General features: G+C 59.4%; 1 protein-coding gene across 14 annotated transcripts; it reads left to right on the forward strand.

The window, feature by feature from the left end:
- Positions 1-1,901: 1,901 nt before the first annotated feature.
- Positions 1,902-12,713, forward strand: PRRG3 (proline rich and Gla domain 3). Of its 14 annotated transcripts, none has more exons than XR_006018068.1 (4): positions 1,906-2,057; positions 6,014-6,055; positions 6,259-6,832; positions 7,703-8,177. XR_006018068.1 is itself a non-coding variant. In XM_042040089.1 (4 exons), exons 2-4 carry the CDS (start codon positions 6,049-6,051, stop codon positions 10,982-10,984), a joined length of 705 nt encoding a protein of 234 aa, XP_041896023.1. In that variant the 5' UTR covers positions 2,691-2,758; positions 6,014-6,048; the 3' UTR covers positions 10,985-12,713. The 14 variants fall into 14 exon arrangements, 3 of the variants coding, with proteins under 3 accessions (XP_041896023.1, XP_041896022.1, XP_041896021.1); XM_042040089.1 differs by lacking the exons at positions 1,906-2,057; positions 6,259-6,832; positions 7,703-8,177 and adding exons at positions 2,691-2,758; positions 9,797-9,957; positions 10,448-12,713; XR_006018061.1 differs by lacking the exon at positions 1,906-2,057 and adding an exon at positions 2,906-5,692.
- The last annotated feature ends 273 nt before the right edge of the window (positions 12,714-12,986 follow it).

The following is a 12,986-nucleotide window of genomic DNA, read 5'->3' on the forward strand; positions in this document are numbered from 1 at the left end:
GGGAGGGCCCCTGGTGACAAATTGTGCTTGGAGCTGAGCAGGGTCCAGCCAGCGTTTGGACAGCAGTGTTTGGATGCTGATAGCAGAGCTACAGCAGGGACCATTTGCTATTTTCTTTCCTTGTCCCAAACTGAAACTCTCCCAGGAGCAGGAGGTGACCTGTCTGCCAGGGGCACTTTGCCTTCAGCGCTTGGGCAGGAGCAGTGGGCAGGGATGGGATGTGTGGCAGTGCTGGGGACAGGAGAGAGGGTATCAGACTTGTATCCTCATATTGAGAAGCTTTTCTGCACCTCCTGGTGTGGTCCACATCTCAAAAACTCAAAGGAGAGCGCAGGGAGCACTGGCAAGTGAGTGCTCTCCCATCTGTGGAAATGGGAGCTGGCAGCTCCCTGGGGTGCTGGGCCATGGATGCCTGAGCAAGACCATTGCCCTGCTAGTGCCTGGGATCCATCCCTGCCATGTGTCTTCCCTCCCTGTCTGCTCTTGAGCCTCTCTCGAGTCACCACCTGCCTCCTGGTTGCCACCACTGTAGCCCGTCACTGTCCTCATCATGCCCTTTGTGCTGTCCCCATCACAAGCCCACCACTTTGTCTCCATGGCATGCCCAACACACAGTCCCATCCCATTGCACTGTCCCATGCCCATCATGCTGCCCCACCACTCCCCATCCCTTTCCCATCGCCCCCCCCCTTATGCAAATGGCTACAAAGAGCACTTAATCATCCTTGTTAATTGTCTCTACCCTCCCCTGTTCCCCCCCGTGGATTTTCTCACAAACGGTGTCCAACTTTTCCCTTTTGTGTTTTGCTTTTCCACCAGAGATCGCAGCCCCTCCGCCCCCAGCCTCCCCCCGGCCCTCTGTTTACACAACTGGGACAAATTTCACACCGCGGGGACCGCTGTCCCCACACCCCCAGCCCCTCGCTTCCCTGCCCCAAAGAATTTGTGAGTCACAGCCGAGGCAGAGCTATAAATGTGTCCCCACCGAGGGTGTGCAGCGTCAGAGGGGACAGCGTCGCCTGCCACCATGGAAGCTGCTGCCTGTTGCCTGACTGCCCGCGGGCTCCGGGTGCCTGTGGCCAGTGCCTGCCCACCCCTGGGGCTGGAGCAAGGGGCAAGGTGATGGGTGCCGCGCAGGCTGGGGGGAGCGGGGCGGGCTGGGGGAGTGGAAGGTGGGATGGGGAGGCTCCAGCTGGGTTTCGGTGAAGGCTGCGGTGCTGGGGACCGCTCTGATCCCAGCGCCATGGGTGGGACAGAGGGTGTTGGTGTGAGGCTGTGGGGCTGCGGTGTAAGGCAAAGGTGCAAGGTGCAAGGCAAAGGGGAGCGGGCGAGGGTGAGTGGCTGTGGCGTTGAACCGGCTCTCTCTCCTAGAGCCCTTCCACTCTGGAGACCGTGGCTGCCCCGAGCCCAGGAGGGACCCGGGACGCGGCGGGAGGAGATGGACCCCGTGAGTTTGGCACTCCCTCCTGTGTGTCCTGTCCCCATGCCCATGAGGTTGGGGTCCCTGTTGTTGGCAGAAAACCAGCCTCTCGCCCCAGAGTCCGTCACCCCAGAGTCCTTTGCCCCCGGGCTGTGCCGTGCCCACCTCCCCTGGAGCATCACCCCGCGCCCCAGGCAGCCTCCTGGGACAGGGCCAGGCTGACCCCCCCGGGGGGACACGGCCACAACAGCCCCCCCACGGGAGCCTGAAAGGGTCCCCTGTTCCCAGGCCGGGCGGGCATTCCTCAGGGGGTTAGTGGGATGCCTGGGCAACAGCTCTTGAGCACGGGGGAGAGATTACACTGGCAAAAAGCCTGTCAGGAGGGTGTGGGGGTAGATGCCAGCTTCCTTGCGGAGGTGTGAGTGCCTCAGCTCAGGGGCAGGGGAGGGGGGAGCTGCTGGGTGTGTGGGGCTCGGGCACAGGGCACCCTGGTGCCAGCCCGTGCGCCCTGCGGGCAGGGGCAGCGGGAGCCCGGGTACCACTCGGCTGTGTCTCCTCAGGCTCAGGCTCGGGCTCGGGCAGCGGAGGGGGACGGCGGTCCCAGCAAAGCGCTGGCGTTCTTCCAGCACCCGGTCAGGTACGTGCCCTGGCACCGGGGCCTCGGGCGGGCGCGGCGGGCGCGGCTTCACCCCGGCTCTCCCCACGCAGGCTCCTCTGGCCCAAGTCCAAGGCCTTTGACCACCTGTACAGCGTGGGGGAGAAGCTGCTGGAGAACTTCCCGGTGCAGGCCACCCTCTTCTTTTATGAGGACTCGGGCAGCGAGGAGGAGGAGGAGGAGGAAGAAGAAGAGGAGGATGATGAAGAGAAGGAGGCGATAGAAGATGTGGCCGCAGGACACCCCCGGCATGCTGGCAGCCCCGGCCTCAGCAGGCCGGCGTGAGGCAACAGGCAGGGGAAAGCAGACAGCGCTGCGTGCGGCAGCGGGACCAGACCCGTCCGGGGCTCCGGCTCATCCCGGGGCCGCCTCCGGGCCGCGCCCGCGCTCCGCGGGACCGCGGCGGGGCTCAGGACTACGGCTCCCAGCGGCCGCCGCGGCACCGCCCGGCAGCCGCAGCCCGCTCTGATTGGCTGTCGGTCCGTCGCGAGCTGGGGGAGGAGCGTGCGGCCCCGCCCACTTCCCCGCCCCGCATTCCCATTGCAGGAGGAAGGCGGCGCGCGCGGGCCGCGGAGAGGCGCGATTGGCCGAGGGGAGGGAGGGGGCGTGTCGGGGGCGGGGCCTCCCTTCCCCTGCCTGTCGGCGGGAGGGAGCGGCTGCGGCGGGCGCGGGGCCGCCATGAGGTACCGGCGGGGACCGGGGTGCGGCAGCGGGGGCCGGGGCTGGAAAGCGGAGCTGTGGGACCGCGGCTGGGGGGCTGGACCGGGAAGGAAGGGCTGGGGCCGTGGAGGGGGGAGCCGGGAGCCGTGGGACTGGCGCGGCGTGTCTGGACGCGCGGGGAAGAGCAGAACGGCGGTGACGAGGGGGATGTGTCGGTGGGGTGAAGGGTGGGGCTGGAAAGCCCCCGCGGAGCCGGGCAGGTGGGCTGGGGGACACCGCTGTGGGGTGACAGGTGACGTGGGGGTCCCTGATGTAGGGTGACAGGTGAGGAAGGGGACCCCGCTATGGGGTGACAGGTAGGCTGGGGGGCTCTGCCGTGGGGCGGCAGGTGAGCTGGGGGTCTCGGCTGTGGGGTGACAGGTGAGCTGGGGGTCCCTGCTGTGGGGTGACAGGTGAGCTGGGGGTCTCGGCAGTGGGGTGACAGGTAGGCTTGAGGGCTCTGCTGTGGGGTGACAGGTAGGCTTGAGGGTTCTGCTGTGGGGTGACAGGTAGGCTTGAGGGCTCTGCTGTGGGGTGACAGGTAGGCTTGAGGGCTCTGCTGTGGGGTTACAGGCTTGAGGGCTCTGCTGTGGGGTGACAGGCTTGAGGGCTCTGCCGTGGGGTAGCACTGAAAGCTGAGGGGGGACTGGGAAGCCCCTGCACACCTGGGCAGGTGAGCTGGGGGTCCCTGCTGCAGGGTGACAGATGAGCTGGGGGGTCCCTGCCGTGGGAGGGCTCTGGAAGCTGAGTACAGTGGGAATAATTTGGAGTTGGGTTTGGGCACGGAGGGGCCGGGCTGGGGGCTGCCGGGGCAGCGTGAGGACCAGCCAGGGAGCAGGATGGGGTGTGAAGGCTGTTTTGGGAGGGCGAGGCTTCCTGCCCTGTAGCCTCTTCTCCTCGCCGTGGATCTTGGCACGGAAAACCCCCAATAATGCTGGGATCCAGCTGAGCCGCTGGCACCGCGGCTACGTGATGCTGGCACAGTCAGCATCCTCCCTGCGCGCCGTGGCGCGTCACTGGGGGCTGTGGATCCCCCCGACCTGCACCTATGCCCCCTCCCAGCCTGTCGAGGAGCTGCCACCTCCCAGTGTGGACCCCCAGGTCCCCTCGGGGGCTGCGGGGGGCCAGCTCCACGCGCACACCGTGTTTTCCCCGGCACGATTTCCTCCTTTGGCATCAGTGACGGGAGCGGGGGCGGAGATGGGGGGAGCCTGGGGGAGACACAAATGTGCGACTGCAGCATCCTCACTCCCATGGCTGCATCCCTCGCGCCTCCTCACGGTTGCCTTAGCAACCTCCTATCGATGGGGTATTTATAGAGGATGGGAAGCCGGAGCGGGGGGGATCGGGAATGGGTGGGCGTCTGCTAGGTCAGCCTCCAGCTTCAGGCTTCTCTCAGCCTGCGTGGGGGCAGGAGGGATGCTGCTCCCCTTGGCGTCAGCCTGTGCAGTGCTCCAGCTTTTCCTGCTCGCTGGAGCCAGGGGAGGTGGCCAGGAATTTGCTTGTGGAAATAAAAATAAGCGTCTGGGGCGTCTGCCCTTCTCACCGGCATTGCTTGTGCTTGGAGGGTTGTGTGCACCTCCCTGATTGTGGCACTTGGGTGCATTGACACAGATACTTGGAAGAAAGACTGTAAATTAAATTATACAACATTAAATTCATTGCCTGGTGTGTGACGCGGGAATATCCTTATTTCTGTGTCTTTGTTCTCCTGTCCGTCAGAGGGGGGAATGCCTGTGACAATGAGGGTTTGTGTGGGAACTGTGGCATGTTCTCTGTGCTGTGCTTTCTTTTATCCTGGGGCTTTGGGTCTTTTTGTAAAAACTGATGACAGCAGACGTGGGTCAGATGGTCCCTGCTCAGATCCTGCTCATGCCCTGTGGGGGAATGCAATGATCCAGAGGCCTCTCACATCCCCCAGAAGGGCTCAGAGAAGTGGGGTTGGGCTGTGGGGCACAGGAAGCAGCAGACCCCTGCCATGTACTTCTGGTGCTCTGCTGCTTTCCTTCGCTCTTGCTTCATCTCCAGACTGAGGTTTGCAATCTGAGCTTCCAAAACTCTTGGGAAGAAGCTGCTTTGTCCCTCTGGACACAGCTCCAGTCTTGCATGCCTTCTTGCCACTTACGGTGTAGGAGCCTTGGAAAGCACAGCAAACCTGATGTTGGCAGGGAGAGGTGCTCCATTTACTGGAAGGTGGCTGTTGTGAGGTGTGCTGGTGAGCAGCACCAGCCCTTTAGTGTGCCTGTCTTCTGTGTGAAAGGAGAGCTGTGTTTCCAGCCCTGCTGACCCTGTGAAGGGCTCTGTGCTGTCCCTGACCTCACTCCAGCAGAGCAGATCCAAGTGCTTCTGGAATAACTGGGTATCTAAAGCCCTGGACCTGAGACCAGCATGTGGTTTAGTTCCTGCTGTTTCTAACCATGCTTGCTCCTTCATTTGCAATAAATCACTGTAGGAGCTGGGCAGTCCCGTCCCCTCTGTCTCCTGACAGAGTTGTGGCTTTGCCACAGCATCACATGCAGCAACAGTCAGCCCAGGGCAGTCTGATCCGTGGGGCACTGAGCACAGGGAGAAGACAAAGCATGGAAAACAAGCAGATAATCCTTTGCTTTTGCAGGGCTTTGTTTAACTTCTGTGGGGTTTTGTTCAGTTTAGTTTTGCTTTTGAAGGACAAAAGGTGCTTTTCCAGCTGGAGAGCTGTATCCTGGGTGTGCAGGGAGCTCTGTCACTCTTGCTGCTGCCCTTAGCTTGGCCCAACAGCCAGATTGTGGGTAGGAGTTGCGGAAGTGAGAGCTGGCACGGCTGTGAAGTTGCTCTAAAATAGGATGATTGCTTCACCTGTATCCATCAATCTCTTGTGGAAGGGGAGAGCGCCAGGCTGCTCCCAGCAGTCTCTGACATGCAGGTCATCTCCTCTGCTGGTGAGAAATGGGGGTCTGTCCTTCATCCAGTTCTTCCTTTTTTTGCTTTGTTGATCTGCAAGGGCCCTGCTCCTCCCTGGGACCTGCCCCAGCACTCTGGGAGCTGAGGGTGCCCTGAGCCCCTCCAGCCCCTCCAGGCAGGTGAAGAGTGGGGAGGCAGCTGGAATGCTTGGCTCTCTTCAGGGGTACTGCTTGGCTGGGATCTGTCCACCACTCAGCACCATGCGTTCTGCATGAATCTGACCCTGGGTGATGGAGGTTTGGGCTTTGAGGGGTTGGAAATTTAAGCTGTCAGTGACTCTCCTGTTTTCTTCCCTGCAGGTAGGCAGGACCCCCCCTTGGCCGAGTGAGGCAGCATGGCAAGTAAGTGCTCCCCAGGCAAGACAGAGAGGTGGCGGTGGTGTTGGAGGAAAGAAGGGGGATGTTTGACAGCCACTTCTGAAGAAAGGGGTGCCTGTGCGTTTTGGGGGCTGTTATCCTCTGTGGGGAGCAGCTGCCATCGGCTGTTAGGCCTGGGTGAGGTCTGAGGTCCGGCCTGACTTGTGCTTCTCTCTCCCCTCTGCAAGGTGGGAGTCGAGAGGAGGTGCTGAAGGTCTGACCTCTCCGGGACTACCCGGAGGCCGCAGGATTTCTGTCTCTGTGTGGTGCTTGCTGTGCAGGACGGGCCTCCCCAGGGCTCTCAGGGCTGCCTGTCTGCGCTGACATCTCTCATCAGCAGTGCTCCTCATGCCCATGACTGGCACCCTGCCAGTGCCCACCCTGGGGGCCACACTGCCCTGTGTGGCTGGTGGCAGCGGGGCTCTGTGTTCTGTGGAAGCTGCCGAGCTCAGCCCCACCCTGAGCTCGCTGTGGCACACCCAGAGCAGTGCTGGGCCAGTGCTAAAGATGGGCTCAGAGACTGGCGAGGGTACAGGGAGTGTCCAGAGCTGAGCTCAACCCTCCCTCCTCGCTCTCCTGGGCAGCCTGCACGGAGGCTGTGTGCCCTGGTGTGATGGGAGCCTAAGGAGGATGGCAGTGGTGAAGGGGGAGATGGAGAGATCTGTCTGGGATCTCGGGATTTGCTCGGAGTGTCGCCAGAGCCAGCTGTGAAGGTGGAGGCAGTAGCCACGCTGGGGAAGAGGAGGACCCCAGGGATGACAGGTATGCCTTCTTTCATTATCTGTGCTGTGCTTGGGGTGGGAGGGAGCAGAGATCTTCAGGCAGTGTTTTTAAAAGGCTGCTTTAATCTCCAGTTAATGAGGAGGGTGCCCAGCTGGGTCCCTGCCTTCCTCCACTGCTGCTTTTTCTCCTTCCCAGAGCTCAGGTGCTGGCTCACCAGCATTTCCCTGTGGTGGCAGTGACTCCTGCCAAGCAGTCCCCTTCATGGTGACCCTGATATGCAGGAGCGGGATGTGGCCATGGGCAGGTTCTCCACCACACACTCCCTGGCAGCCCTGGCTGTCCCTCTGCAGGCACAGCCACAGTCCTTCCCCAGAGAAGCAGCCCCAGGGTGTCCCCCCCAAGCAGGGCAGCTGAGGTGTGGGGCTGTGTCCACCAGGTGCCAGCAGCACCCCAGGAAACCCAGCAGGGATGAGGTGAACCCAGCCCTTGCTCCTGCTTCCCCTGCCTAAAGCTCTGATCTTTCCTGAGCACCGGTTCTCCAGCTGGTGTGGGGAGGCTTGGAGAGGCACAGGGGATCAGCATTGAGGCTGCTGGGCATTGGAAGGTCCCCTCAGCCCTGTGGTTTGGGGACAGGGCCTGCTTGGCTGTCTGCTCTTCATGTCAGTCGGGGATCCAGCTGGAGATGAGAGGCTCAGTGGCTTTCCTGCTCTGGTCCCGAGCCACGTGTGAGCTTTTTGCACTTTGAGGGGAGGGAGCAGTGACTTAGTTTCTGCTCTCCTGCCATTTCTATGTCCCTGAGGGGAATTGCATGTGGGGAAGGACACACACCTGTGTCACAGCATGCTTGCAGTTGGGACAGTGCTTGTGATACCTGCCTGCCTGTGTGTCTGTTTTTATTTCCCACCATAGTGGCCAGCTCAGCACGACAAAGCAGGGAAGGGGTCCAGTGACTGCTTTCTGCAGGGATGGAAAACCCTGACAGTGAGATCTGCAGCCAAGCTTGTTGCTCTAAGACGTGCTGAGGAAGTTGAAATCCGAGTCTCAGGCTCAAGTGCCAAGGAGGAGAGAGTTTATACCATGGCCTGATCAAGGTGGGAGGCAAAGGAGGTGAGGCCAGACTTCTCCAGCAAAGTATGGGACATTTGCAGAATGAATGTTGTCTTTGTAAAATTTCATCTCCTTCTGGAAAGGCTCAAGAGAAGGTCAGCCTGCCAGCCTGGTCCCTCTCCAGCCAGAATAGCCTTCCTCAACTGTGAAAACCAAGGCAAGCTGATCCCTGCCCTTCTGCAAGATGCCTTCTGTGCCTCTTGAAAATGCTTTTTTGGTTGTCCTTGTAAAAAAAAAAAAAAAAAAGGTTTGCATAATAAAGTCGATTCTGAGGGAAGATCTGTGACTCACATCATTCATGCTGCTCTTCATTCACACCTCAGTGGTTCAGCCCTCTGCAAACTCTCTCACAGAAGCAAGGCATTAATAAATCACAAGGGGAAAATGCACCTACACAGCATAAAAGGAGCTCAGTGCCTCCAAGCCCAGGATGGTGTAGCACAATAGTAGTTGTTTATTACACCACGATCTTTGGAAATACCTGTTGATATTTCCAAATACTCTCACAAATACCTTGCTGTATTGTTCCAGCAGCAGCATACATGGAAGGTAAAGCAGAAGGAAACTTGCCTTTCTCCCTGGCAAAAGGCTCCTAAGGAAAGAAGTCGGTGGCTTTTCACTGACTGTTTTGCTTGTGGAGCCAGTATTTTGTTAGTGCCAAGCTGGTCAGATGGGAGATTGTCCCCCTGCCTCCTTTGATGCTGTTGCTGTGTGAGTGGGTTCACCATGTTGATCCAGTGGAAGACTGAGCCTGAGGGTGAAGGAGGTAAATAGGTTCCTGTGGATCACCCAGCTGAACTGATTCATCTTCCCCAGGGAAGCAGCAGGATTCTGTGGCTTGGTGGGAAGAGCTGGAACCAGCCTACAACTGAGTGTGTTGAACTGCATTGTGGAGACACTCATTCATGAAATGCGCGTTTGGATCCTGGAAGGATCATGTTTTGTGTGAAGTTTCTGCTCTCTGAGCAACAGCTTCTTTGCCTCCTGTGCTGCTGCAGGTCCTGGCAGGTGCTTGCCTCTTGCACCCCATGGAGGTGTCCCTCCTGCAGGATATGAGGGGGAGAGGCTTTGATGTCTCTCTTGCAGGCAGGAAGGTGCTGTTCCTGCTCCCTCTGGCTTCAGGACTGCACGTGCTGTGGGAAGACTTGAGGAGTCTCTCAGGCTTTGGGAGCAGAGCAAAGTTTGTGAAGCCTTTGCATCAAAACACAGTGAGGATGAGAATGCGATACCTTGTGAGGAGAGGTTGCTCAGGCCCCTGACTCATAACCCTCTGCGCTGTCCCTGTGTTTTGGGGATGTTTGCCCTTGTTGTCCTGGGCGTGGGAGAAGACAGTGGCTTTTCTAGGGCCTGAACAGAGTCCTTGATACCACCTGAGCTTGCATGACCCTGAGCAGCTGGCAGCAGGGACACCAGCTTCCAGCAGGCTGTCATGTTTTGAACTGTCGTGTGCTGTGAGTCCCTCTCAGTGCTGGCCCCATGTCCTGGCAGAGCTCTGTGTCCCAGCCCTGTGGGGTCTTGCTCCTGGTCGGATCTCCCTTGCCCTGCAGCAAAGGGGCAGAAAGATGAAATCCATCAGGGGTAGAAGGTTGAAAACAAATATTTTTGGAACCTTCTGTCTCTTCCTCAGTTGCCCTGTGTGGCTGCAGCTGCCGCTTCTGATGTCTCTAGCACCTCAGCCCTGACAGAAGGGCTCCTGGTGCCATATGTCTCTGGGCAGACCCCAAGAGTTCTGTGCCCCTTTGGCTGTCCAACCTGCTGTCCTACCTGATTGTAGCCCTGGGTTTTTGATGTTGGGGATGCATGTAGCATCAGGAAGCTGGGGCGGAAAGCCTGGCTGGGCAGAGGGTGGGCATGGGGTTGTCCCTGCTCAGCATATTTCTGCCTTGTGTGTTGCAGTGTTCTTGGGGGCCAGGAATGCCCACTCGCTCCTGAAACGCTTTCCCAGAGCCAATGGCTTCTTGGAGGAGATCCGGCAGGGCACCATTGAGCGGGAGTGCATCGAGGAGGTCTGCAGCTATGAGGAGGTCAAGGAGGTGTTTGAGAACAAGGAGAAGACGGTGCGTTTGTCCTGCCCTGCTCCCCAGTGCATGTGTGAGGGCTCACGCCTCAGCAAGCTGGAGACAGAAGGAAAGCACAGGGGGAACAGCCTCTCCTGTTCCCTTTGTCCTCTTCTGTCTGCAGGCAGCATGTGGTGGCCTCACTTCCCAGCATGGCTTTCCTTTCCCAGGCAGTGGCCTCACCTTGGTTTTGCCAGGACACCCTGCCCACAGCTGCAGGTTGAGCTGGCGCTCCCACGGCACATGTGGCAAATCTGTGCTGTTGTCCTTGATTCTCTAGGCTGGGGTTGGTGTGAAATACATTTTTCCCTGCTCAGTGTGGGGGCTGTTGAGGGACGTTCCCGTGACCTTTTGTGTTCCCACAGCGCCTCAGGTGTAAGGGGTGCCCCTTTTGTGGGCCTGGGGAGGGCAGTGATTATTGCTGGTGGTGGTCAGGGGGTCCTTCTCCCACCTGCAGCATGTGATGGTTGTTTCTCTGTTCCTGTCACAGATGGAGTTTTGGAAAGGCTACACCAGCTCTGTGTACTCTGTCAAGGACCCCGGGCACAGCACGGAGCGCTCTGATGCTATGTACGTGGTGGTGCCCCTCTTGGGAGTGGCTCTTCTCATAGTCATCGCCCTCTTCATCATCTGGAGGTGCCAGCTGCAAAAGGCCACCCGCCACCGCCCTTCCTATGCCCAGAACCGTTACCTGGCCAGCCGGACGGGCCGCAGCCTCCCCAGGGTCATGGTGTACCGGGAGCGGTCGCAGAGCCAAGGGGAGACCCAGTACCAGCGGGAAGCCAGCAACCGGGGCGCTGGGGATGGCAGAGCCGGGGGCACCCCCCAGCCAGACGGCACCCTCTGCCCACCAGAGCATTCTGTATCTGTCCTCTCCAGACTGTCCAGTGCCACCCCCCCGCCCTCCTATGAGGAGGTGACGGGCCACCCAGAGAGCAGCAGCGGCGAGGAGACCAGCGTGTCCTACAATGACCCTCCGCCCAAGTACGAAGAGATCGTGGCCACGGCCCCTGCCGCGGGCAAATAGCGGCTCTGCCTCCCTCCTGCCTCTTCACACACTCACACTCACCACCCACCCTCCCTTCGCCATGCCTGGGACCCCCTTCAGGTGTCCATCGGGCCTCCGTCTCACCTGTACAATCTGGTGCCATCACACAATAGCCTTACCCTCCTAACCAAAAATAGCTGTCCCCAGGTGGGGTGAGGCAGGGCTGTGGGATGGCTCTGGAGCCAGCCAGCCACCTCCTGCCCCTCACTCCCCACTCACATAAGTGCTGTAGCAGCCAGAGCAGAGCAGCAGCTTGTTCCTGGCTCAACATGGGGGTCTCCCCATGGTGCATTTGATTTCCTCACTTCCCCCTCAAACAGACATAACATTTCCCATGATTAGAGCAGCCTTGCTGCCTCGCTGGGCTGCTGCCCAGCCTCACCCCACGTCCTCACTGGGCCCTGTTCTACTGCTCAGGGCTCTGGTTAGGAGTTGGGGATGCAGAATTGGTGTGGCAAGTTTTTGTCCATCCCCGCAGTTGGTGAGGCCAGCTCTGTATTTGGGGACATGTGGATTTGTTGCCAAGTGGGAGTGGGGAGCCCGGTCCACACTGTGGTGCCTGTAGCGATATTTGCTGTGTGGAGATCAGGGAGGAGCAGTCAGGAAGACGCTCTCTGATCTCCTAGATCCCTTTGGAAAGGGAGAAAGGGCTCGTGGTGGTCTTGCACCTGAGGTAAGTGACTTTGGAGTAGCAGGGTCTTTTCCTGATGCTCTCTGCTTTCCCCCTGTGGGTGCTGAGCAGCTGGTGGTCTGGCTGCTGCAGAGCTGGCCAAGGGCGTCGTCTTTGACCCCGAGCCAAATGTGGTCTCCATGGCTTTAAGTGGTGGGGATTCAGCTCTCTCCTGGAGCGTGGTCTATATGGTGTCTGCCCCAGAGCTGAGAGCCTGCAGACAGGCCAAACCTCCCCTCTCCCTACCCCAAACCTCTCTGCCCTGCCTGGCCCCTCTCTTTGGGGCTCTTTGTCCTCCAGAGTCGGTAAAGCGGAATGCGAGACCCCACTCTCCTCTGGTCCCCACCTGGTTTGGTGTCCAGGGTGTGGCATGGAAGTCCTGCTGACAGGGGCAGGAGCCACAAGACCACGCCTTGATAGGAGCAGGGCCAAGCCCTGCTCGGGTGGTTGTGTTGCCAGAGCAGGGCAGAGCCAGGTGCTTTGCTGTGGGATCAGAGTGTCCCCTTTTCCTGGGCAGCTGCCTTTAGGGTCCAAGCAGTGGGACTGCCCTTCCCCAGTCATGTCTGATGGATTAAAACAAGGGTTGTGCTCCAACCCCCCGGAAGCAGCCCAGAAACTCCCAGCACTGCCACCACCCGGTGTTCACCCAGCACCAGCCTCTCCACCAGCACCGAAAGGCTATTGTCCATCCATCAGTGGCCTGCATCCTGCCCAGCCCCAGCGATACTCTCGCAGCCGGTGCCCTCAGCTCAGAGCTGAGGCTTGCCCAGCGCAGCTGTTCCTGGGGCAGGACATGCTGGCACCTTGCCTGTCCCCTCCCCAGCCTTAGCAGATCGGGGTTATGGGGAGACCTGGCAGCGAGCGTCAGGGCCAGAGCCTGGAGAGCACCGGAGGGAGACACAAGGGTGCTCCGCATCCTCTGTCTTTGATGCTCAGTCATTATCCCTGCAGTTTGTATTCTGTAAAACTTGGTATATTTCTGTGCAAAAAAAAAAAAAAAAAGATATTTATTAAAAAACCCTCACTGTCTGAGTGGCACAGGGTGGCTTTTTCCCACAAAGGGTATTGTGGGGGACAATGACACCAATAACCCTGCCACGGCTGCAAGAGCGTCCCCAGAGCGGATGGGAATGTCTGGGAGTGAACCCCACACATCCAACTGGAGCCTTGAACTTCACTTGGGGTTGTGTTGTACCCTCTGTGAGAGCTGAAGGGTGTCCTGTGAGCCCCAAGCAGTTGGCAGCTGAGGTGCAGAAAGTTTTTCCGAGGGTCTTTGAGGGGATTGAGGTGCACAGGTTGTCCTGCCGTCCT

The sequence above is a fragment of the Corvus kubaryi genome, unplaced genomic scaffold (genome assembly GCF_017639235.1).
Source record: "Corvus kubaryi isolate FWS band 111438036 unplaced genomic scaffold, C.kubaryi_AGA036_p1.0 37395, whole genome shotgun sequence".
Lineage (NCBI taxonomy): Eukaryota > Metazoa > Chordata > Aves > Passeriformes > Corvidae > Corvus > Corvus kubaryi.